The sequence below is a fragment of the Furipterus horrens genome, unplaced genomic scaffold, assembly GCF_987537825.1.
Source record: "Furipterus horrens unplaced genomic scaffold, mFurHor1.1.pri manual_scaffold_4, whole genome shotgun sequence".
Taxonomy (NCBI): Eukaryota; Metazoa; Chordata; class Mammalia; order Chiroptera; family Furipteridae; genus Furipterus; species Furipterus horrens.
The window spans coordinates 51,812,607-51,837,497 of NW_028327174.1; the positions used below are offsets into that span (position 1 = coordinate 51,812,607).

The 24,891-nt window shown below is 39.8% G+C and overlaps 1 protein-coding gene and 1 pseudogene across 1 annotated transcript in view; one reads left to right on the forward strand and one right to left on the reverse strand.

Moving 5' to 3' along the window:
* SLC4A8 (solute carrier family 4 member 8) overlaps positions 1 to 23,951 on the forward strand; it is a 75,368-nt gene extending 51,417 nt beyond the window's left edge. The window contains exons 17-25 of the mRNA XM_090273192.1: positions 1,595 to 1,708; positions 2,884 to 3,045; positions 3,871 to 4,122; positions 10,951 to 11,019; positions 12,155 to 12,328; positions 14,899 to 15,036; positions 19,208 to 19,299; positions 21,293 to 21,388; positions 22,488 to 23,951. Coding sequence (XP_090129318.1) covers positions 1,595 to 1,708; positions 2,884 to 3,045; positions 3,871 to 4,122; positions 10,951 to 11,019; positions 12,155 to 12,328; positions 14,899 to 15,036; positions 19,208 to 19,299; positions 21,293 to 21,388; positions 22,488 to 22,500 — 1,110 coding nt within the window. The 3' untranslated portion in view covers positions 22,501 to 23,951. The remainder of the gene's footprint in view (positions 1 to 1,594; positions 1,709 to 2,883; positions 3,046 to 3,870; positions 4,123 to 10,950; positions 11,020 to 12,154; positions 12,329 to 14,898; positions 15,037 to 19,207; positions 19,300 to 21,292; positions 21,389 to 22,487) is intronic.
* LOC150011773 (U6atac minor spliceosomal RNA) lies at positions 4,911 to 5,015 on the reverse strand (annotated as a pseudogene).
* Positions 23,952 to 24,891: the final 940 nt, after the last annotated feature.

Here is a 24,891-nt window from a genome sequence, read left to right on the forward strand (position 1 = left end):
TTCTCTAAAAGCTATTATGTTTTATTTACAGAATGTAATAACTATAGCTGACTCCTTAATGTAGTTAATGGGATGATCACTTCAGATGTGAAGGGGACCCCAAAGTCTCCTCCCAGGGATGGCTTTTGTAATAGCTTCTGAAATTATGGGTCATGTTGACTGCAGCAATGAAAATGCTCCTGATTTGGTTTACATTGCTGTTCGAAGCCTTGATAACCTTTCTCTGGTGCAGATGGCACTGGCTGTCATGACTAGTTATGGTAGGGCAAAATTATAGGCCAAGTATAGAGTAGCTGAAGGGACCACTGCTTTGAAAAGGAGCTTGAATCAGAGGAAATGGTTTTCTATCAGGCACATTTGCAGCACAGGATGTATGAATGGAAAGCAGGCTCAGTTGATTGGGTATTGACTGTACACACAAACATGACTAACACACATTCTTAGGCTTCATTGAGCCTGCACAGTAGTTAAGGGAGGCACATACTAAATAAGTTCTGGGTCATTGTTTCCAGTCTGGCAAATAGTGAACAAGTGGCAGTTGTGTACTAATGACTTGCTAAGGTCTGGGTTAAGTACTATTGTGGGTGCAAAATAAGTTTAAAACATGGTCTCTGCCATCAGATAGGGAGGGGAAACATATGGAACAACCAGATCCATGTGAGACAGTAGTAAAGAGTTGGGTGCCAGCCTGTGATATAAGTGTAATAGGAGTTCAGAGGAGGGAAGAGCTGCTGGGCTCCAGGATGGTCAATATGGGCTTCATGGTGGGGACAGCTACATGTTCAGAGAATTTATGTAACATTCAGAGGAGAACTAACAAAACCAGGAAGAGGGAGCTAGAAAGATCAGGTTTCAAAGGAAAGCAAAGTCAGGCTCAGTATTAGTGATGTTAAACATGTCTGAAATATAGTTTGCTCTCTGTTGGAAGTTCAGATTAAGGCAAGTACTTAGCATTTCAGAGGCATTATATTTTATTAAAGCTATACTAAACTATAAAGTGGGATAGTCCTCTTAGGAACAAAACAGTGACAGATGCTATGGAGAAAAATAAAGCAGGAAAGGAGTATAGGAAGTGCTGGGGTGGAGGGTGGCGACCACTTGTAAGTGGGGTCATCAGAGAAGATGTTAATGGAGAAGGTGATATTTGAGAAAGGCTAAAGGAGGTAAGGGAGTGACTCAGGAAGTTACTGGAGAGAAGACATTCAAGGTAGAGGGGTGAGCAACTACAAAGACCCTAAAGTGGGAGTGAGTCTGGCATGTTTAAGAAACAACAAGGAGGTCTGTGTGCTGGAGCAGAGCAAGTGGAGAGCATTAGAAGCTGGGCTCAGAGAGGTAAGGATGCCAGTGTGTGTGGGCCTTATAGGCCAAGAAGGCCTTTGGGTTTTTTAATCAGTGAAATGAGGAACCATTGCATTGTTTTGGTGGCAATATTAACTTGGGCACTTAACATACTCTGTTGTTTAAATATGTTTGTACTAACTGAAGTATAAAATTAAAACATCCTTCTGAGGATTTTTAAACTTTTTACAATATTAAGTTCTTTTCTACTGCATTCAACTGACTCAAACACTTTTCTAATCCTTTTGCATGCCAGGTACGCTCCATGGTGAGTGACTTCGCCGTTTTCCTCACAATCTTCACAATGGTGATTATTGATTTTTTGATTGGAGTCCCCTCGCCAAAGCTTCAAGTTCCCAGTGTGTTCAAGGTAAATAGATCTCAGGGTACTTGGCATCCTCATGTGGTTTCATAGACTCTGGTCCTGGGTTAATTTTAAAGGCCTTTTCTCATATCCTCAGTCCCAAGTTTTGCAGTCCTCTAAATCTGGACCCTGCTCTTTGTGCCTCACTTTTCACAAAAGTGAACTCTTCAGGCTTGGCTGAGTTCAAGTCTGAAAGGAGCAAACCTAAGTTCATTTAACAAACAAAAAGTTTTATTCATTATCATTAATGCCCCTTAACTGTTTTGAATGTTAAGGTTTAAAACAACAGAATGTCCGCATTTGCATAAATGCATACCAGTTACTGTGGAAATGTGGGTCTCTGACATGAGTCTGGCTAACAGCACTTTCATTGAGCACCAGCTGGATGAGGCCACTGGGAAGGGTGAGAAAGCTAAATGTGGGACCCAGCCCTACACTGAAGGATCTTGCCCACTGAGCTGAGCTTGCCAAGGGACCTCACCCAGAGTCTAGGGCTCCTGCCATAGTAACCATGACAGCTCTTCAACCCTGTTTCATTGTTTGCATAACTCTCTATAATCTCTAATATTTTTTCCAAAAACCTATATAAAAAGTAAAATAAATGACCACTCTATGGGACTTCAAATCTAATTCTGTTTGAAGGCACTGAGTAAACAGAGAAGATGGGAAAGCTGAGCTCAGCTCCATAGATCCCCACAGGGTGGAGAGGAGAGAAAGCCTGGCTGTACAGTACTCAGTGACTGGGGAAGATTTGTACAATGAGAGCATGCATGAGGAGCAGATGGGAGTTTTCTGTAGAAAGGAAAAGTTAAAGACCTAAGAATGTGGCAAAACAAAAGAAGTTCTTAAGCAAGCATGAGGTCAGGGAATCAGATGCTGACTTGGATAGACTGGCTTTAAATAGAATCACGTAGAATGCCTTGAGTGTAATTAAAGATAAGGAGGTATATGTGTATGCAGGTAAAGATAACTTGGCAAGGGAAATGTGTAAAAATCTTTCAAATAAATAAAGCTTACACTAAAAAGAAAGACTTGCTGTATTCCATTTCTTTTTTTTTTCTTAAGGATTGTCATTCAGGAATAAAAAGAATTGTGGATATTGTGATTCAGTTTGATCTGTTTTGCCCTAGTGATTATAGTTAACTTAAAATACAAAAATAAAACCTTGTTTTTTCCTTTAGCCAACAAGGGATGATCGAGGGTGGATTATTAGTCCCATTGGCCCCAATCCCTGGTGGACTGTGATAGCTGCAATTATCCCGGCTCTCCTCTGCACTATCTTAATATTCATGGACCAGCAGATCACAGCTGTCATCATTAACAGAAAGGAACACAAGCTCAAGGTAACGAGAAGTTCTGACCTAGAAGGATTAATGTCATCCTGCTACTTTTTTTTTTTTTTTTTTTTTTTTTTTGGTTAAGTTTAGGATAAACCCATTTAGACCAGGAACTGTAGAGCCTGGATAAAACAAGTCATAAAAGGAGCTCATAAGAGGTTTCTACGGTTTTCCAGTCCCTAGAGTGGAACACAGTGGTATGTTACAAAAGAAACTTGGGCTCTATTACCCTCTCCACTCAAACCCATGGGGAAGGTGGCAAGCAGAGTTCCTAGTGGTCCTTATATAGCCACATGCTCTGGGTCAGGCTTATCTTCCTGAGGTTCGGGTCATGGCATGGGCCACTTGTTTCCTAGAGGCAGGTAGTCTCTCATTGCTGTCCATTACTGGGGTTTCCAGACTAAACCTTGAGCCCAAGGATCTTACAGAGGTAGGGATGGTTCCAGTGTATGTATTATTGAGTGGCTCCAAGCCTTTATCTCTGTTCTTTCCTTACTTAGGAAACATGCAAATTTGGCAAGAGTCTGGGAATGTGTTGTAGGAACCCAGAAAAGACATTTATCTTCAACCCCTATAGTGTTAGCCATCTAGAATGGTCAAGATGTGGCTTGATCTCTGGTTACTCTGCCAAGAAAGGACGAATCTTTGAATGTGTGAGGCAAGGAATGCGATCTGGGGGCACCTGAATAAATAATGGATTTTGGCATGTTTGGGCCAAGCTAGGGTTTCCCTTTTTCTTCTCTGTTCCCTCCAAACCAGGAGGGGCTGAAATACTCTTAGCTCACTGTTCTATCCCCTACTGATGGTGACAGAGACTATGTTTCCCCACAGAAAGGCTGTGGTTACCACCTAGACCTGCTAATGGTGGCCATCATGCTGGGTGTCTGCTCCATCATGGGCCTGCCCTGGTTTGTGGCTGCAACTGTCCTGTCCATCACACACGTGAACAGCCTCAAACTGGAATCTGAGTGCTCCGCTCCTGGAGAACAGCCCAAGTTTTTGGGCATCCGAGAACAGAGAGTGACAGGCCTTATGATTTTTGTGCTGATGGGCTGCTCAGTCTTCATGACGGCTATATTAAAGGTAATCATTCATTCACTCATTAGGTAATATATTGAGTGCCTGATTTGAAAATAAGAGAGAGCTTATTCAAGTGGGGTAAGACAGATAAGATGTATTAAAAAGTTAATTAAGAAAATAAGCATAATAATTAGAAAATATTAACTGAGAGAAGGAAATATATAGTGGTCTACAGTGCTACAGAGAATTAAGGGAGTACTGTTTTAGTTGGAGTGGTTAGAGAAGACTTCTCTAAGATGATGGTGTTTGAGATGAGATGGAGCCAGCCATGCCATGAATAGTGGGAGATGGCATGGGGGGAAGGGAGAACAACAATCTAGTGGGGCCCTGAGGTGGGAAAGAGGGACATATGTTCTAGGAAACATCAGGGCCATGTGACTCAAGGATGCTGAGTAAAGACAAAGGCACAGTGACATGAGACTGAAGAGTGAGCAAGGGCACATCCTACAGGGGCCTGTTGACAGTAGTAAAGGAAACCTTTGAAGGGCTTTCACAGGAGAGGGACACGATCCATTTAGTATTTTAAAAATATCACTCTGACTGATGATTAGAGACTAAGTTTTAGGGTTGGGGGAAAAATAGAAGCAGAGAGACCAGTGAGACTATTTACAGGTAAGAGATGATAGTGGCTTGGCAAGGGAGTTGGTAGTAGTGATGGATAAAAGCCATGTCTTCTGTGTATTTTGGAGGCAGATCCAAAGGTCCTGGTGGATATAGAATGGGGTGAGGAAAATGGAAAAGTCAAAACGCCTGCTAGGTTTCTGACTTGGCCACCTGGGTGGAGGGTGATGGCATTTCAGTAGGTGGCAATGCTTTAACTGTGCGCATGTTGTTAGGCCCAGAGCCTCCCACCCTTGTCAGGAGGTGTGTGAGCCTTCTCTCCTTTCATACAACAGTGAGAGTGACATCATGTAAGATGGAGGTGACTGCATGAAAGAGGAAGTGATTTTGTGAGGGGTGAGGCTGTGGTCAGATTTTGGGTAAGATATGCAAGAAGCATCTGAGTGATGAGGCTAGAGGAGGGTTATGGACTAAAAATGTCAATGTGGGAGTTAACAGCACATAGGTAGTATGGAAAGCCAAGGGAGTAGATAAGATCACTGAGGGAGAAGAGGGAAGAACAGAATCTGAGGAGCTCCATATTTAGAAGTTGGAGAGAGAAAGAGACAGCAACAGAGACTAGAAGGAGCTGCCAGAGGTGGGAGGGAAACCAGGAGGATGTGGTGTCAGGGAAGCCATGCAAGGGGAGTATTTCAAGTAGGAGGGATTGGGCAAAAACTGTCTAGAGAAATGAAGACTAAAGAAAGGCCATTGCATTTGGCCACATGGAGGCCTAACATGACTTGACAAGAGCAGATACATTAGAAAAATAGGGCAGAAGCTGAATTAGAGGGGACTGAAGAGTAAATAGCAGGTGAGGAAGTTAAGAGCAGACAGCTCTTTCCAGAGGTTTTTCTGTCAGTAGAATAGAAAAATAGGCCGTGGCTGGTTGTGAGATGTGGGATTAAGAGGGGATTTTTGGAAAGATAGAAGAAGATAACTTAAACACGAGAAAAAATTTTGTGTGGGGGTGGAAGGTCTGTATCTGGGAGAAGTGGGTGAAAAGAAAAAGCGCTATGGACGTGCTCTGGAGCACTTATCTCCCTTGCCTCCATCCTCCCTCTTTTGGTGAATTTTTGACTACCCCAGTCTGTACTGCAAGTGCATTTAAGGCTGAGAATTGTGAGAGGGATGGAGAAGGATTCTGCACTGTATTCCTGTCCCCTTACTTTCCACTCAATCGTGCTACCTCTCCTCATTCCCTTTGTTCACTTATACTGTCTGTCCCTAGCCCTACCCAACTCCCTCATCTGGTCTAAGTGCCATCTGGAAGAGCCCCAAAGATTGCTGCTCCTCCAGAAATGTAACCATGAAGTTATGGTGATGGGTATTGCCTGGCCTTTCTATAACAGTCTTTGAAGGATTCTATTAGAAAATCCTTCAGTAGTTCTACAAACCAAGTTAGCACCAAAGTGAGATGTCTGCTTACTCTAGAGTTGGAACAACATAAAATCTAATGGAGGATTTTCTAGTTCTAAGAGGAATTATGTTTGGGAGCATTCTTTACCCCCAGAATAAAAGCAAATCAAATTTAGTCTTTAAAAAAATTTTTTTTTATTTATTGATTTTTGAGAGAGAGAGAGGGGGGAGATTGATTTGTTGTTCCCCTTATTTATGCATTCATTGGTTGATTCTTGTATGTGCCATGATTGGGGATCGAACCCACAACCTGGTATATGCTCTAACCAACTGAGCTACCTGGTCAGGGCGAGTTTAGTCTTCAGCTATGAAACTTCCCTTGTCTTGGTTCTATACTTCTCATTTCCCTTACTCATACAGATGGTCTGAAGATTACCTGGATTAATAAATGTGATGTGATAGGTGTATATGAATACTTAAGTGCAATTTAATAATGTTGATAATTTTCCCCAAATCATTCCCTCTGTAAGATACTATACCTCTCCATTCTTGCCCTCAAGTCTTGTTAGCAAAAAAGGAAGCTTTTAAAGTCCATGTTAAAATACATTAAAGCCCTGAGGAGATGAGTGTGTGATTACAAAAGGTTTAAAAGGTGCCCATTTTAACCTAGTTAAAAAGTGGGCATAAGACCTGAATAGACACTTCCCCGAAGAGGACATACACATGGCCAACAGACATATTAAAAGATGCTCAATGTCACTAATCATCAGAGAAATGCAAATCAAAACTAATGAAATATCCCCTTACACCTGTCAGAATAGCTATCATAATTAAGTCAACAAGCAACAAGTTTTGGCGAGGATGTGGAGAAAAGGGAACCCTTATGCACTCTTGGTGGGAATGAAGACTGGTGCAGCCACTATGAAAAACAATGTGAAGGCTCCTCAAAAAATTAAAAAATGGACCTGCCTTACAACCCAGTGATTCCACTTCTGGGTATATATCTGAAGAGACTGAAAACACTAATTTGAAAGACTATATGCAACCCCGTATTCATTGCAGCATTATTTACAATAGCCAAGATATAGAAGCAACTCAAGTGCCCATCGATAGACAAGTGGATAAAGCATCTGTGGTACCTATATACAATGGAATATTACTCAGCCATAAAAATTAATGAAATCTTACCATCTGTGACAGCATGGATAGACTTAGAGAATATTATGCTAAGTGAAATAAGCCAGACAAAGACAAATACCATATGATATCACCTACATTTAAATGCTAAAGAACAAAATAGGAACAGACTTATAGATAAATCAATAAAATGATGGGGGCCAGAGGGGAGGGATGCTGGGTGACAGGACAAAAAACAGTGTTGGGATTAAGAAGTACTAATTGGTAGTTGCAAAATAGGCATGAGGATGTAAGATAAAGCATAGGGAACATAGTTGACAATATTGTAATAACTATGGTGCCAGGTGGGCACTTGAATTATCAGAGGGAACACTTTGTAACATATGAATGTCTATCTGCTATGCTATACACCTGAAACTAATACAAAGTGTTCTATGCAAACTGTAATCAAAAAATAAAATAAGGTGTATCATTTTTATAAAAGAGGGGCAGGTGTGTGTGTCCAATAATGAACTATCATAAAAAGAAATTAAGAAAACAACCCAAGTGCCCATCAATAGATGAGTGGAAAAAAGTGATGGTACATAATATACAATGGAATATTAGCCATAAAAACGAATGAAATCTTAATATTTGCGACAACATGGGTGGACCTACTGGGTATTGTGCTAAACAAAATAAAATAAGCCAGACAGAGAAAGGCTAATACAATATGATTTCACTTATATATAGAATCTAAAGAACAAAATAAACAAGCAAACAGAACAGAAATAGACTCACAGATATAGAGAACAAACTGAGGGTTGCCAGCTGGGAGAGCAGTTGGGAGGCTGGGAGAAAAAGGTGAAGGGATTAAGAAGTACTATTTTGTAAATTCTTGGTAGTTACAAAATAATCACAGGGATGTGAAGTACAGCATAGAGAATTTAGTCAATAATATTGTAATAACTGTGTATGCTTCTGGGTGGGTATTAGAATTATCAGGGGGACAACTTCAAAATTATATAATTATCTAACCACTATGCTAAACACCTGAAACTAATATAAAATAATATTGAATGCCAGCTATAATTGAAAAATAAAATGAAAAAAATACACCTTTCCTCTCTCACTAGTTAAAAAAAGAGGGGTGTATGTATGTATGTGTGTCTGTCTGTCTGTCCATCCCCACAGAGGAGGAAGAGCCAGATATAGGTAAAACATGAGACCTATGATTTAACCAGGACCAGATTACACTTACATGTAATCATTTCATTTTAGAATGAAATTATTTTTATCATAACCTGTTTTGCTTCTACTTCTAAGTCATGAGAAGGCAACAGAAACTAATGCAATGTGACTTCCAGTCAAGATGGAGGTATAGGCACACACTTCACCTCCTTGCACAACCATAGAGTTACAACCAGATCTCAAATACTAATAACACCCAGAACCATCAGAAAATCAAGCTGAATGTGAGACTGACAACCAAGGGTTTAAAGAAGCCACATTTATCCAGATGGGTAGGAGGGGTGGAGTTGTGGAGACAGGCAGAGAGGTGGTGTTGTGTGGAGAGGCTGCAGCGGTGGACTGGAAGGTCCCACATTCACATATAGCAGATAAAAATTGGGAGGGATTTCTTGGGAGGGAGAGATCCCAGCCCCAGGCCAGACACACAGCCCAGGGTTCCAGCACTAGGAAGATAAATCCCCATTACCCCTGGCTGTAAAAACCAATGGGGGTTGGGGTGGTGGAAGAAACTACCAGATTTTGCTGCTTAAAGGGCCCACGGGCTTAGAATGTATATAAACCCACCCACTGGGTTTCACCACTAGGGCAGGAGCTGGAAGGCCACCAGTGCATATGGGAAGTGGGTAAAGTGGCTAGAAATGGGGTGAGTGCCATGCAAACCTCAAGAAGCCAGGCAGCAGCATTGTTCCCTCTCTGAGTCCTCCCCCCATACACAGAGCCACAAAGCAGTGAAGCAGGCTGCCCCACCCTGGCAATTACCTAAGGCTCGGCCCCACACAATTTACAGGTTCTTTTGCTACACAGGCCATGCTATTAAAACAAGGAGTTAAAGCAGCTCTACCTAATACACAGAAACAAACACAGGGAGGCTGCCAAATTGAGGAGACAAAGAAATATGGCCCAAATGAAAGAACAGAAAAAAGCCCCAGAAAAAGAACTACACGGAACGAAGATAGCCAACCTATCAGATGTGGAGTTCAAAACACTGGTAATCAGGATGCTCAGAGAACTCATTCAGTAGAGAACTCATTCAGTACAGGAAAGAAAAAAGAAAGAAAGAAAGAAGTGAAGGTTACACTAAGTGAAATAAAGAAAAGTATACAGGGAGCTAACAGTGAAGGGAGGGAAGCTGGGATTCAAATCAACAATTTGGAACAAAAGGAAGAAATAAACATTCAACTGGAACAGAAAGAAGAAACGAGAATTAAAAAAAAATGTGGATAGATGTGGGAATCTCTGGGACATCTCCAAAAGTGCCAACATTTGAATCATAGGTATGCCAGAACGAGAAGAGGAAGAGCAAGAAATTGAAAACTTAGTTTAAAATATAATGAAAGAAAACTTGCCTAACTTGGTGAAGGAAATAGACATACAAGTCTAGAAAACACAGAGAGCCCCAAACAAGTTGGACCCAAAGAGGACCACACCAAGACAATCATAATTAAAATGCCAAAGGTTAAAGATAAAGAGAGAATCTTAAAAGCAACAAGTTATCTACAAAGGAGTTCCCATAACACTATCAGCTGATTCTCAAAAGAAACTTTGCAGGCAAGAAGGGACTGGCAAGAGTATTCAAAATGATGAAAAACAAGGACCTACAACCTAGATTTCTCTATCCAGCAAAGCTCTCATTTAGAATGGAAGGGCAGATAAAGTGCTTCCCAGACAAGGTAAAGCTAAAGGAGTTCATCATCACCAAGCCATTATTACATGGAATGTTAAAGGGACTTATTTAAGAAAAAGAAGAAGATAAGCTATGAACATTAGAATGGCAACAAATTCACAGCTATCAACAACTGAATCTAAAAAACAAAAACAAACTGAGCAAACAACTAGAATAGGAAGAGAATCATAGATATGGAGATCATTTGGAGGGTTATTAGTGGGAAGGGGAATGGAGAATGGAGGAATAAGGTGCAGGGATTAAGAAGCACTATTGGTAGGTATAAAATAGGCAGGGGGATGTTAAGAACAGTATAGGAAAGGGAGAAGCCGAAGAACTTACATGTACAACCCATGGACATGAACTAAGGGGGGATTGCTGGAGGGAATAAGGCTACCAGACAGAGGAGAGCAAAGGGGGGGGGGGATTGGGACAACTGTAATAACATAATCAATAAAATATACTTAAGAAAGACCAATGCAACATTTATACTGTGATTTTTGTGGCTTCCTTCTTTTTTGATTTTTAAGAAGATTTTATTTATCTATTTTTAGAGAGAGGGGAAGGAAGGGAGAAAGAGAGGGAGAGAAACAACAATGTGGGAGAGAAACATCATTTGGCTGCCTATTGCACATCCCCAACCAGGGGCCTGGCCTGCAACCCAGGCATGGGCCCAGACTAGAAATCAAACTGGTGACCTTCTGCTCTGCAGGATGAAGCTCAGCCCACTGAGCCATGCCAGTCAGGGCCTGTGACTTCCTTCTTGGAGATTTAGAAGTTGTTATAGTTTTGAGTGTGCTGATACCAAATGTAATCTGTGTCTTTCTGTCCTTGGTCTTCAGTTCATCCCGATGCCAGTACTCTATGGAGTCTTCCTCTACATGGGAGTCTCTTCACTACAGGGAATACAGGTATTGTATGGCTTAGCCAGGCCAATGTCTCGCTGAGAACTTACTTGTCCTGACCAGGATGGGACAGCTCTCGCACAAGCTAGCTCTTGAGAAATCTTTTCCTAGTCTTGCTGGTTAAGCTATTTTAGACATTTCTTTGGATGTTGGGCAAATATAGCTATGTTTGCATGAGGATACAGGAACTTACAGGGTAGGCTGGCTTGATGTCAAAGTTCCAGTCATTTGTTATTTTTTTCAACAATTATTAGACACACATTAAATACTAAGTGCTTTGCCAGATGCTGGTAAACTTAGATATGAAAGGTTGGTCAAGAATCAAACTGGCTTTCACACGTGGACAGTGCTAGTTTTAGTGCCAGGCTGAAGTGTGAGAGAAGGGCTTTAACTGTGGGCACATTGTTGAAGCAGAGATCGGGGAGTAGTGGTAGCTGCTCCAGGTAAGCATGTAGTACTGTCTGGCATACTCTGCCATTTCCCATCTATCTGCTCATTACTCTGAGCCTTTTGAACAGAGAGACTGAGGAGCCTGTCATTGATTACTTGGGCACCCCAGATGATATAATGACTTAGCTGCTTCTACTATTGGTGGCTGGTTCCTCTTTGTTTTTATGGAATGTTCAGTTGTTATTCTTATACACTGAGTTGTAATGTGACTTTGGACAGGTTATTTAATCTATCGAGGTCTGTTTTTCATTTTATAATATAAGGAAGGTCATGTTTTCTATCTCAGGAATGTTATGAGGTTTCATTTTATGTTTTTACTATAAATAATATTGAGAATCTCCAAACCCCTCTAATCATCAGGAAAAGATTTGGTTTTGATCATAGAAAGATACAATTGCCTTACTTTATTTTAAACACTCCCTAAGAAAGAGCTCTTTCAGGAGCCACAGTGTGGATAGGAAGAAGAAATTTGAACATAGAATTTTAAAAGGTGAATATTAAATGTGACTCTTGTCACTTACCAACCTTGGCCAAATTACCTTTTTCCTCTGAGACTCAGTTTCCATTTCTGTCCAGTGGAAATGGTATTGCCTACCTCTCAGAGCAGGTGATCTAAGAGACATGAATGGGCCTAATAAGTTTCTGACCCAGAGAAACCTCCTGAAAATAAATGCCAGCCCCCTTCTTTCAGTTCTTTGATCGTCTGAAGCTCTTTGGGATGCCTGCAAAACACCAGCCAGATTTCATTTACCTTCGGCATGTGCCACTACGCAAAGTGCACCTCTTCACCCTCATCCAGCTCACCTGCCTTGTCCTGCTCTGGGTCATCAAGGCATCTCCAGCTGCCATTGTCTTTCCAATGATGGTGAGTTTTAAAAAGTATTATTTTAAAAATTGTGATAAAATATACATAACATAAAATTTACCATCTTAATTATTTTTAAGTGTGTAGTTCAGTGGTATTTAGTACATAAACATGGCCACCATACATCTCCAGAACTTTTTTATCTTGCAAAACTGGAACTCTGTACCTATTAAGCAGTAACTCCTTATTCCCTCCCCACACCAACCCTTGGAAACCACCATTCTACTTTGTCTCTGAATTTGACTCCTCTCAGTACCTCATATGAGTGGAATCTTATAGTATTTGTCCTTTTGTGATTTGCTCATTTCACTTAGCATAATATCTCCTGGGTTCATGTATCAGAATTTCCTTCCTTTTGAAATGATGAATAATATTCCATTATATATGTAAACCACAATTTGTTTATTCATTTGTCAATAAACACTTGGGTTGCTTCACCTTTTGGCTGTTGAGACTAATGCTTTGACTATGTAAATAATGATAACAGGAATCAAATACCTGTTTGTGTCCCTGCTTTCAGTTCTTTTGGATCAATACCAAGAAGTGGGATTTCTGGGCCATATGATAATTCCATTTTTAATTTTTTGAGGACCTGTCATACTGGTTTTCATAGCAGTTGACCATTTTATATTTTTACATTTCTACCAGCAGTGCACAGGATTCCAATTTCTCCACATCTCTGCCAACACTTTTTTGTATGTTTGTTTGTTTTTCATAACAGTCATCGTAATGGGCATGAAGTGGTATCTCACTGTGACTTTCATTTGCATTTCCCTAATGACTAGTAACGTTGAGCATGTTTTCATGTGTTTATTGGCTATTTTGGGATGTTCATGTATATTCTTTAGAGAAACATCTATTCAAGTTCTTTGCCTATTTTTAAATTGGGTTTGTTTTTTTCATTGTTGAGTTTTGGGAATTCTTTATAAAATGTGGATATTGATCCCTAATTGATGAGGAAGTTTTGTTTTTTGCTTGGTCTTTGTAGGAGCAGCATTATTTTGGGGGCCTTGAGGTATGGATACATGTATGTAACAGTTTGCCATGTTTATTTTCAAGGCTACCAGTCTGCCTGTTCTTCAACCCCCCCCCCCTTTTTTTAACCTGATGAGGAAAGGATTCTTCATGTTTGCAATAATTTGCATATTACTTCAAAGCAATAGAGTTCCAATTTAGAACTTATGGCAATCAGAAGAGCCTAATGTGGTAGAAATGCACTATTTTGAGTCACTGGGAGAGAGAAGGAGGTTGCTCTAGCACTAAGTGACTGGGGCATTCTTACCTTCTTTCTCACTAAAGCAAGGGCTTTGGAAAAGAGACTAGGGAAGCTGGACTGTATGCAGTGCAACAGGTGACAAGCCGTTTTCCAAATCTAGGGTGGGCGATGAAGTTCTTGCCACCTGAGTGTTTCATCGCCTCCTCTCTCTGCCTTCCTTCTCTGCCCCTCTCTGTATCATGAGGAAGCTGAGAATTCAGTTGGCTGTTTGAAAGTTACACAAAGGGTGGGCCTCTAGAGAGAAAAGGCAATGAGTGTATGCTTGGAGCTTGTTTAGGTACTTTGGAACTGTCTTACTGGGAGAACATTCAGGGCTGAGGGAACTGGAATGGGTTTTTTCTTTTTCCCCTAGTCTTTTAGATATATATTCTCCTGATGGGTTTCTCAGGTTTGCCGGAACATCTGTAGGGTTCTGCATTTGGGTGTTATGTAGAGTGTTTTATTTAAAAATAGCAAATTCCTGACACCTCCTGGATGGGATACTATTGATTTTGGATTGATTAGGAAAATAGTAAGTGAAATTCAGGAGAAATGTGGTTGAATCTAATAAATCCGATTTGCCCCATTCTTTATCCAGTCACCAGGCAGGTGAACACCAATCAATCCAGGCCGGTCATTCTGAGTTATTTGTTCTCCTTTGGCTAAAATGGCCCTTTTGAGGAAAAAGGGAAGCAGCAATTGAGGCACCCTGAGCTGTTTATATTGAGGCAATTAGTTGTCAGATTTTAGGCAAGTTATTCTCTCTCCTTGGGCCTCAGCTTTCCATTTATAAAATGATTATCAGACCAGGCCAGAGGGTAGAAACAAAACCACGATAGATCCATGATGCAGGCATAAAGCAAGGATTTTGTGGGGAAATGTATAGGCAAAGGAACGGAAGGAATCCAGATGGTCCTTCCGCATGGTGAGGCATGCTTGGGCTGTGCGTGACTGGGCAGCCCCCAGTGCCCTGTTCATGCAGGGCTCCCTGCCCTGTGCCTCCCTGTACTCCTTCCTGCTGGTCCCACACTGGGAACGGCAGCTCTTAGGGCTATCTGCAAGCGAAGGCTTTCTCTTTTTAATGAGGGAATTAAATTACTTGCTCTCTAAGTGGTGGAGTTGTTATGAAAGTTAAGCAAAATATTGTATATAAAACACTTTAGTATCGGATATGAAGAGGGCAATCAACAAAAGGCAACTATAGTGGTTATTATCAGTTTGATTTTGCATGAAATGTCCTAGTCTGCTATGAAAATAAGATTTTGCTTTTATCTCCAGTAAATGAGGCCCTTTAATTCACTTTTTTTCTTTTCAGGTTTTGGCCTTGGTCTTTGTCAGAAAAGTCATGGATCTTTGCTTCTCCAAGCGAGAGCTGAGCTGGTTAGATGATCTCATGCCTGAAAGCAAGAAGAAGAAGTTGGATGATGCCAAAAAGAAGGCCAAGGAGGACGAGGTCATAGTTCTTGTACCACTTTGGGGCAGCCTCAAATTATAGAACATGGGAAAGGCCACAGGAAAAGTCAGATGTCTGGAATCCCAAGGGTTATGTTTAGGAATTCGGAAGAGTCCTTCGAAGCTGTCCTCAGCTGAGAAAGGATTAAGGATTCCTGTCCCTATCTGTCCTTCATTTTTGGATATGATAGCCAGTTGTTTTTTTCTGTTTGTCTACAGTCTACTCACCAGGTTTGCACTTAGAATATGAACATAGAATCTATTATTATCAGATCTACTGGTTCATGTTCTCCCAAAAGGTCTAATTTGACAAGTATACAAAATCAATTATTTTTTGAGAGTATTTGCTATGTACTTAATTGCAGATGATGTTGTGGTTGGCATCATGCAAAGATAACTTGCATAGGACTTTCTGTCCTTCCTCATTTCCCCCAGCACTTGGCATCTGCCATCCACACAATGAACCCTCAATCAGTTGCCTATACAAGCAAAGAATGGATGTGTAGCAAAAAGAAAATATCAGACCAACAACTGAATGAGCCGGAAAGTGTCTCCAAGTACACTTAGTGCCTAAAATAGTGTCCTTTGCAATACATTTTAAAGGACATTGTTTCCCAACCTCTTGAATTTTAAAAATCTTGTATTATTTTTTCCAGTTTTATTGAGTTAAAATTGACACATAACATTGTTTAAGTTTAAGATGTATTACATAATGATTTGATTTATATATATATATATATGTTGCAAAATGATTACTGCAATAGGGTTAGTTAACACATCCATCACCTCACATAGTCACAGTTATTTTTTGTGGTATGAACTTTCAAATTTATTCTCTTAGCAATTTTCAAATATATAATACAGTATAGTCACCATGCTGTATATTATATCCCTGTAATATATTCATTTTATAGCTGAAAGGTTGTACCCTTTGACTACCTTTACCCATTTTCCCCACCCTTGTAAACCACCAATCTATTGTTTCTATGACTTTAGCTTTTTCAGATTACACATATAAGTGAGATTATACAGTCTTTTTCTCTGTCTGATTTATTTCACTTAGCATAATGCCCTCAGGAGTCATTGATGTTGCAAATGGCAGGATTTCCCTTTATATGGGAGAATAATATTCCAGTTTGTGTGTGTATGTAATAACTTTGTTTATCCATTCATCTGTTGATAGACAGGTTGTTTCCATATCTTGACTATTGTAATTAATGCTGCAGTAAACATGGGGGAGCAGACATCTCTTTGAAATAGTGATTTCATTTCCTTTGGCTATATGCTCAGAAGTGGAATTGCTGGGTCATATGGTAGCTCTATGTTTAATTTTTTGAGGAGCCTCCATACTGTTTTCTATTGTGGCTGTACTAATTCACATTCCCATCAACAGTGTACAAGGGTTCCCTTTTTTTCACATCCTTGGCAGCACTTGTTATTTCTTATGTTTTTGATAATAGCCTTTCTAATAGGTGTGAGTTGGTATTTTATTATGGTTTTGATTTGCCTTTCCCTGATGATTTAGGATGTTGAGCCACTTTTTCACATACCTGTTGGTCTTTGTATGTCTTCTTTGGAAAAATATCTATTTAGGTCCTTTCCCTACTTTTTAATTGGATTGTTTGGTTTGGTTTTTTTGCTATTGAGTTATATGTGTTCTTTATATATTTTTATATGAACTCCTTATCAGACATATGGTTTGTAAATATTTTCTCCCATTCTGTAGCTCGCCTTTTCATTTTGTCAATCATTTATTTTGCTGTGCAGAAGCCTTTTGTTTGATGTAGTCCCACTTGTTTATTTTTGCTTTTGTTGCTTGTACTTTTGGGATCATATCCACATCATTGCCAAGAACAATGTCAAAGAGCTTTCTCTCCCTATTCTTCTAGGAGTTTTACTGTTTCAGGTTTTACATTTAAGTCTTTAATCCATTTTGAGTTAACTTTTGTGAATGGTGTAAGACAGAGGTCCAGTTTCATTCTTTTGCATGTGAATATCCAGTTTCCCCAACAACATTTATTAAAGAGATTATCCTTTCTCCATTGAGTATCCTTGGCTCCTTCGTCAAGTACTGGTTGACCCTATATGTGTGGATTTATTTCTGGGCTCCTGATTCTATTCCATTGGTGTATTTTGTATTACTAAATAAGCTTTAACAATTATAAGCACAAAAGCAATGAAAGAAAACTTTAAAGAGAGGACTGATAAAATTCACTACATAAAATGTAAAGTTTTCAGGCATCAGAACTTTATAAATAAAAATTTTAAATTATATGTATATATATATATACACATATATATACACACACACACATATATATGTATGTGTATGTATGTATAGATAGATAGATAGATATAGATACAAATGCACACACCTATTTATTTACTTACATAAAATTTTGGGCAGTAATATCTTTTAAGAAGAAAGTAAGGGTTTGAGGAAATGACTTCATTCAGGGTCATCAGTGATGGGTCCTCTGAGGAGATATCTCTGCAGAAACCTGAAGTAAAGGGCATGTCATGACAGCATCTGGGAGTAGGAACATTCCAGGCCAGGGGAACAGCACATGTGAAATCTTGAGGCAGGAGGAGCTTCGTATGCTGGAAGAACATAAAGCCAGTGAGGCTCGAAGGGAGAAAAAGGTAGCCAGCGCCCAGTTAGAAATCTGTGGCAATAGTTCAGGCGAGAGGTGATGGTGGCTTAGGCTAAGGGAGAGCTGGTGAAATAGTTTCTTTTGGGACTTATTTTGAAGATAAAGCCAACAGGTTTTGCTACTTATAGTGAGGATGGGAGAGGAGAAATCAAGGACAACACCTAGATTTTAAAGTGAACAATTAGATGAGTGGTTGTACTATTTATTAAGATGGGGAAGACCTAACGACAGCAGGTCTGAGAGGAAAATCAAGGGATGCCTTTTGGATGTTAAGTATAAGGTGGCTAGGAAACATTGTATTGTACTACTTTCTATATTGTACTTATTTCTAAGAAAATTCTTTATAAAATTATTTTAAAAACTAAATCAAATGAAAAAATTGAAGATTTCACCCCAAAATTTTATGTCAGCATTCAGCATTTATGGTCATTTCTTTATGTCCTCTCTTTTTTATTTTTAGATTTTATTTATTTTTAGAGAGAGGGGAAGGGAGGCAAAAAGAGAGGGAGAGAAACCTCAATGTATGAGAGAAACATCAATCAGTTGCCTCTCCCACGCCTCAACCAGGGACCTGGCCTGCAACCCATGCATGTGCCCTGACCAGGAATTGAACTGGCAACAGTTTGTTTTGCCGGATGACTCCCAATCCACTGAACCACACCAGTCAGGGCTCTATATGTCATCTTTAAATCCTTAACATAGTTTTCATATAAGTGTAATAATTGTATATTTGGGGGGGGCTATATATATTCTGATTTTTCCTCCTTTTTTTCATGACACTTTCATGTTTCTGTATGTCTGTACAATAAATAATCATTTATTCTTTTAATGGCTGCATAATATTCTATAATATTATCTCATAATTTAAAAATTCTTCCTTTATTAAAGTTTAGGTTTTATTATTAATTATACTAATTTAAACATCTTTGTACATATTTTACTCTATAATTATTTCCTTTATTAATGGAATTATTTCTAAGAAAACATTTTATTGTGGAACATTTCAAACATATATAAGAGTAGACAGGATATTCAGTATTAATATTTTCCCCAATTGACTTATTTTTATCTTTTAATAATATGGTTGAATCAGGATCCAGATATGATCCATATATTGCAATTAGTTGATATGTTTCTTAAATTTCAAAGAAAGGACTTCCCTTTCTTTCTTTTTAAGTTTTTGTTGAAAAAACTGGGTCTTTGACCTATCGGGTTTCCCGCCATCTAGATTTTACTAAATGTGTCCTTTGGTGTCATTTAATATGCTCATCTCTCCCTTGTGTTTCCAGTAAATTGGTAGTTGGGTCTAGATTCAGGATTTAAAAAAAATACTACTCCATAGGTACACTTAGTTGTCTCTCTTTTTGCGATCAGTTAAATCTAGGGAAGAACATAATTCTACCTTTTTATTAAAAATGTGAGAAAAATTAGGTAAAAATTGTGGTGATAGAAAAAAAAGGGCTGATGTAGACTTAGGGTTTTACTTGGTCTGTGATATAATATCTCCTTTTCTTCCAGGAGGCTGAGAAAATGTTAGAAATGGGGGGAGACAAGTTCCCCTTAGAGAGCAGGAAGTTACTAAGTAGTCCTGGAAAGAACAACAGTTTCAGGTAAAATTCTCACAACACTAAGGAGTTGACTGTTTTGGTTATTCTGTAAACGCCTGACTTTGTGTGTGTGTTGGGAGTAGAAGGGTCACAATTGCAGCTACTAGTATAAAAAGCTAAAACTCAGCCTCCCAGTTCCAACATGTGAAAACACCTTTTCCTTTCATGGTTTACCGAGTACCTGCCACATGTGAGGCTCTAAAGCAGTGCTGGGAATCAAGAAGAGCAGAGCTAAGAGAGCCCATGTACTGAGCGTCTTCTCTGTGCCATGACTATTGTAGATTTACTGTGTGCTCTCATTTAATCTTTACAACTTTCTGATATAAGTCTCATTATCCACATTTGTACAGTGAGGAATCTGCAGTTTGGAGGGTTTTAGGTAATTTGCCCAAGGTCATAATGCTGCTAAGTAGAAAGTTTAAGATCAAACCCTAGTCTGTGTATTCCTCAAACCAGTGCTGCTTCTGCATTTCTCTGCTACCTTCCAATGATGAATAGGATCGTGGCCTTTGTTTTCAGAGAGTTCTCAGCCTGGTGGGCATGAACACCCAAGTTTGGGCAAGCCTTTCAGGATGGGCAGAGGCAGCCCATGCCAGCTTGGCTCGTGGCATTTACAGTCCCATGAGCCAAGGGGAAATTGAACTGGGATCACAGAAATTCCTTACTTCTGCCAGTGGCTTCAGCCCCTTTCTCTTTTGAAGCTATTTTTCACCACAAGTCGCAGGAAGCTAAATTGGTCCATTTGTGGTATCATCCTGGCATTTTGTTTCCACTATGGAGGAGATACACACAGGCTGAAAGAAGCCCAGAGGTCAAGAGAGGGCAGAAAAGGAAGAGAGGGGATCTAGGTCATCTAAATCCTGGATAATTTATTGCTGAATCATTGAATTGATTGTGGTTTGTACTGAGGGGGAAGAGAGGAAAGTCTTTTCTTTGGACATTTAAAAAGTTTTGATGTATGTAAAAAATTGTGAAATGATTACTACAATCAAACTAGTAACATCCATCACTTCCTATAGTTATTTTTTTTAAAATTTTGTGGTGAGAACATTTGAGAACCACTTTCTTAGCAAATTTCAATACTTTATTATTAATAATGGTTACCATGCTGTTCATAGGTCTCCAGAATTTATTTATAACTGAAAATTTGCACCTTTTGATCAATATCTTCCCTTTTCCCCCACCCCCCAGCCTCTGATAACCACCATTTTATTCTCTGTTACTATGAGTTTGACTTCTTTTTTAAAACTGACCCCAAAAGAAATGGAATCTTTGGACCTTAATAAACTTTCTACAGGTTGTTCTAGAAGGAGCCATAGGCTTTGAATTCTCTGACAGCAAAGTAGGAGCAATGTTTCTCCTCTACTAGGATGCTTGCTGCCTCCTCTCTTCCGTTTTGAAAGGAGACAGTCTGGCTTGTAGAAAACTTCAGAGTACTCTGGGGTTCTAGGAAACCAAGGACTAGATTCAAAGTCTTGATTGTGCACTTACTGACATTTGACGTTGGAAAGTCACTTAGCCCTGGGAGCTTTGCTTTCTGCACCTTCAAATGAGGATGTTAATAATCTCTGGATCTGTGATAGTTAAGATAATATATTGTAAAAGTCCTTTGTTAACTACAAATGGAAATTTGGCCATGTAATTGAGAAAATGAATGAAGAGTGCTTAGCTGTACCTGGCACACAGCGCACAGTAAGTGGGAGCTCCTGATGCTGCCACTGTTGGCATCTCAATACTGTCATCAGCATCCTCGGGGTGGCCTCCGGAAGGAGTGCAGAATTGTGGGGGCAGGGCTGGCCGCCACCTGGCACATCAGCCCAGCCCTCAGCACTTTATGGGTCACCTTGCCTCTGCATTCCGACCATCTGGTTCCCAGCCTTCCCGAGGGCTGTTAGCTGAGCTCTTTCAGACCTTCTGTTGGGTGGTGGTCATTGTAGTCTGAGATATGGATTTTATTTGTATGTCTGACATTTACTGTCCTAAGTATTCATTTCAGATGTGACCCCTCTGAGATCAATATATCTGATGAAATGCCTAAAACCACGGTCTGGAAAGCTCTCAGTATGAATTCTGGGAATACAAAGGAAAAAAGGTAAAGAGAACTCTAATGATTTTTATTTATTTCCGGCTTTTAAAAATAACAATCATGTTGAAAGTAAAAGATATTTTAGTTGTAAAATTGAATTTCTCTAATAAATATCCCTTCAAGGACTGCTACTAATCTCACAAGAATGACTGTAAGCCTAAGGAAAGTAAAAATGTTTTCTAACTATTTAAACAGATGTGCTGTTTTGAGCTGCCCATTTATATAGGTCCAAAGTCAGGATGGAGCCATTTGGGAACATAAATTTGTTTTATCTATTTAGTTCTCTTAATCTTCTTTCTAGTCCCCATTTAAAAATCTACAGAACATTTCTCTGTTTACTACAACCATAAAAACTGAGAAATTGCTAAAATATTCAGATAGTGTTGATAGTATTGACACAATTCCATAATGAGAATTATTGCCAAGTAAAGATTTTGAAATATTAAATTGCAGCTGTTTTCTTATTTTGGAAACTAAATTCTGTATATTGTTTGTCAAGAGCATAGATCAAATTTAATCAGGTTAATGAAAAAAATGGAAGAACTTGAGGCATCTTAGCCTGCAGTGAGGTAGCCTATGCACCCAAACTGAATAATTTAGTTTAAATGCCATTTACATTTAAATAGGCAGATAACTGAAGGGAATATCTTAGATTTTATTAAAGGCATCTTCTCTAGTTAAAAAACAAAACAAAACAGTAGGCTGGAAATGAGAAGACCTAGCTTAGTTATTAATTCCATGTATAATCTGGCAGTCCACTGTTTTTGGCTTTCAGTTTATTCAGCAGGAAAATGGGGATAATACTGACTGCGTCAGTCATGAAGCTGCTCTGAGGAGAAACTGGTTATTTCTTCATCGAATGGGTTAAAGTAAATCTGTGCTGCATGTGAGTGAAATATAGAATCTTGTTTCCTTCAGAGGAAAATCCAGGCAGCTGTTTAAACATATAATGCACATGGTTATTTTTAGTTGAGAACTAGTCTACTTGTAAATGAACTTAAAATATAGCCAGATCCAAACTGTGGTGACATCTTCAAAGTATTGTGTTAAAAGCAGGAATGAATCATGCATTCCCTTTTTGTCTAATTGTAACACTTTTATTCAGTCTCTTCAACTAAAAGTCTTTGCTAGGATGGAAGATTTGGGCCGTGAGGTGCCTCAGGGAAGTTCTGGTTACAGAGAAGATGGTGAATCTCTCAGAGAAGAAGCAAGACCAAGTCTGACCCTGTCCTTGGTCATGTCAAAACCAGGCCGAAGCATTCAGTTATTCATGGTGTGCACTGGAGGGCATCCAGCTATCCCCATACCAGAAGCCGGATGGGAATGTGGAAGCAGAAGATCACCTCCTGTTGGTACTTCTCCTCTTCCTTCTCTTTCTCTTCAGAACTGCCACCATTGAAGACCCAGCTTCCCATTTTCCAGACATTTCCTCTGAAACACTCTGCTGGCCTGCCAAGCCATAAGGATCCATTCTGCCATTGAGGATTCCTTCAATGAGGTTCCTCTTCCTAAAGGATGGGGAAGGGGAGGAGGAGCAGAGCAGAGAGAAAAGGGAAGGCTCTCCAGTCCCATAGTATCTGTAGGCTCCTAGTCAGCCCTGGGCCTTGGTTGAATTGCCTGCTCTGGAGGATGCTGGTCAGACTCAGAGGTTGTTAGGAGGGTTGGCTACTAGGAGAGTCAGTGACCAGGGCATTGGCAGTGCCCTTCACTGCAACCAGAAGATGCCTCTGACCTGAGTGCATCTTCCTTGTTCCCTAGCAGCAGTCTGCATAACTCAGCAAGAACCTTGGATGATGGAAGAGCCAAGAGGGACATTGGAATTGTTTAGCTTAGACAGGAAAAGGTTTTGGGGAAAATCAATAATGATAAGTTAGGATGAGTAGCTTCTCTTGGTTTCATTGAGGATAGAGTAAGAGACTGAATTTAAATTGCTATAAAAGGAATTAGTTTAGAGACTAGGCAAGACTTCCTAGGCTGAAAATTTGTCATGGTGCCTGCTTTCAGGATATTTGGGAAAGGTTTGATGATAGTTGTTTGTGAGTAGAAAGGAGGATAAGGTGTTTTTATTGGCCATGTTGTGGAAACATCCATGTCTTGCTGCTGTCTCTTGAGGACACATTTGATTCCATTCCTGGAGTTATCCAAGTGCTTATGTAATGTCTCCTTAGCTGCCTTAGTAGCGAACCATCATCAGCTCAATGGACCAAAGCCACCTTCAGCCATGTGGTTTCTTCAACGTCATGAATTTCTGTTGGTTGACAAATGTCTGGCTCTCAGATGTAAAAAGCCACATTGGGAAATGAGCATAAGTGGTAGAATTAACTTTGGTATTTAGTTTACAACTATATTTATAGTTTTTCTCTTCTCCATTGCAATGAATATCAATGGGATGGGCTCCAGTGTGTACAGATCTTCCCTTCCTTTGTGCACAGAATGTGACCAGCAAGCATGTCAACACCCAAGGAATCCAGTCATTTTAGTTTTCCGTCCTGGAAAATCTTTGTATAGTGGGTTGTTCTCTCAGTGTGCTCTCCTTTCATTAGGTGAAGAGGTGGCCACATAACTTGATTGAGTTTTGCATTTCTTAGACTCTTAAAATACATTAGTGTATTGTAGGCTTACTCTAAGGACCTGTGATATTGAAGGAATCCTGCATTTCTTTCATATTTCCCTATTTCTTAGAGCCATAATTACTTTAATGCACCGATGATTTTCAAAATATTTAGTAAGTGGTATAGGATGGGCACCACCCACTCGGAATGGATGCCTGCTGTAAACAAGCAGTGTGTATGGTCAGTCGGCTGAATGTCATGCTGCTTTCAAATGCTTCGAGTTGTGGGTATTGGTCCTGATTTTTCTGATTTTCTCCTTTCACAGCTGTTTTAGGACAGCTTCAACTTCCTTTCACGTGGTACAGACAGGAATAGGAATTCTTTGAAGTGTATGGGCATTAAAATATTTGTGAGCCAAAGCTTCACATTTTGTCATTTTAGGGTAAATGTAATAATTGTATCCATTTACCTGCCTAATCTAGAAAAATCAAAAGGAAACCTGTCAATGGGAAAAGCTTTCCTGCTAGCTTTCTCTGTTCTCCTCCGGCTGATTCCTTGAGCTTGCCTCCTTTTTTACCTTTGTTTCCTGAGAACACTCCTGCGCTTTTTCTCCATCTCGCCCCTCCCGTCTTCCCTGGCCACCTCAGTGTAGGGAGACTGGTGACTGCTTTACCTGTTCCCCTAGCCTCAGTGTAGCTATAAGGAATGTAAGAGGGAAAAGCCCTTTATGCAGCAAAACTAGGTGACAATGTCACTCAGAAAAAACTCTCCTAAGACACTGATATCTTGTGTCTCTAGGCTTCTTCAGAGTAGGGAACCTGTCTTAGTTAACTTTGTACAGAGCAGTTACGGGACCATGTGTGCAATTTTGAGTCCTTTCCAAGCCAGACCCTCCCAGGTTACTGCGTCTTAGGAACGTTAGCTATTTTTGAAGGCTGTGCCAATGTTTTTAGGCCA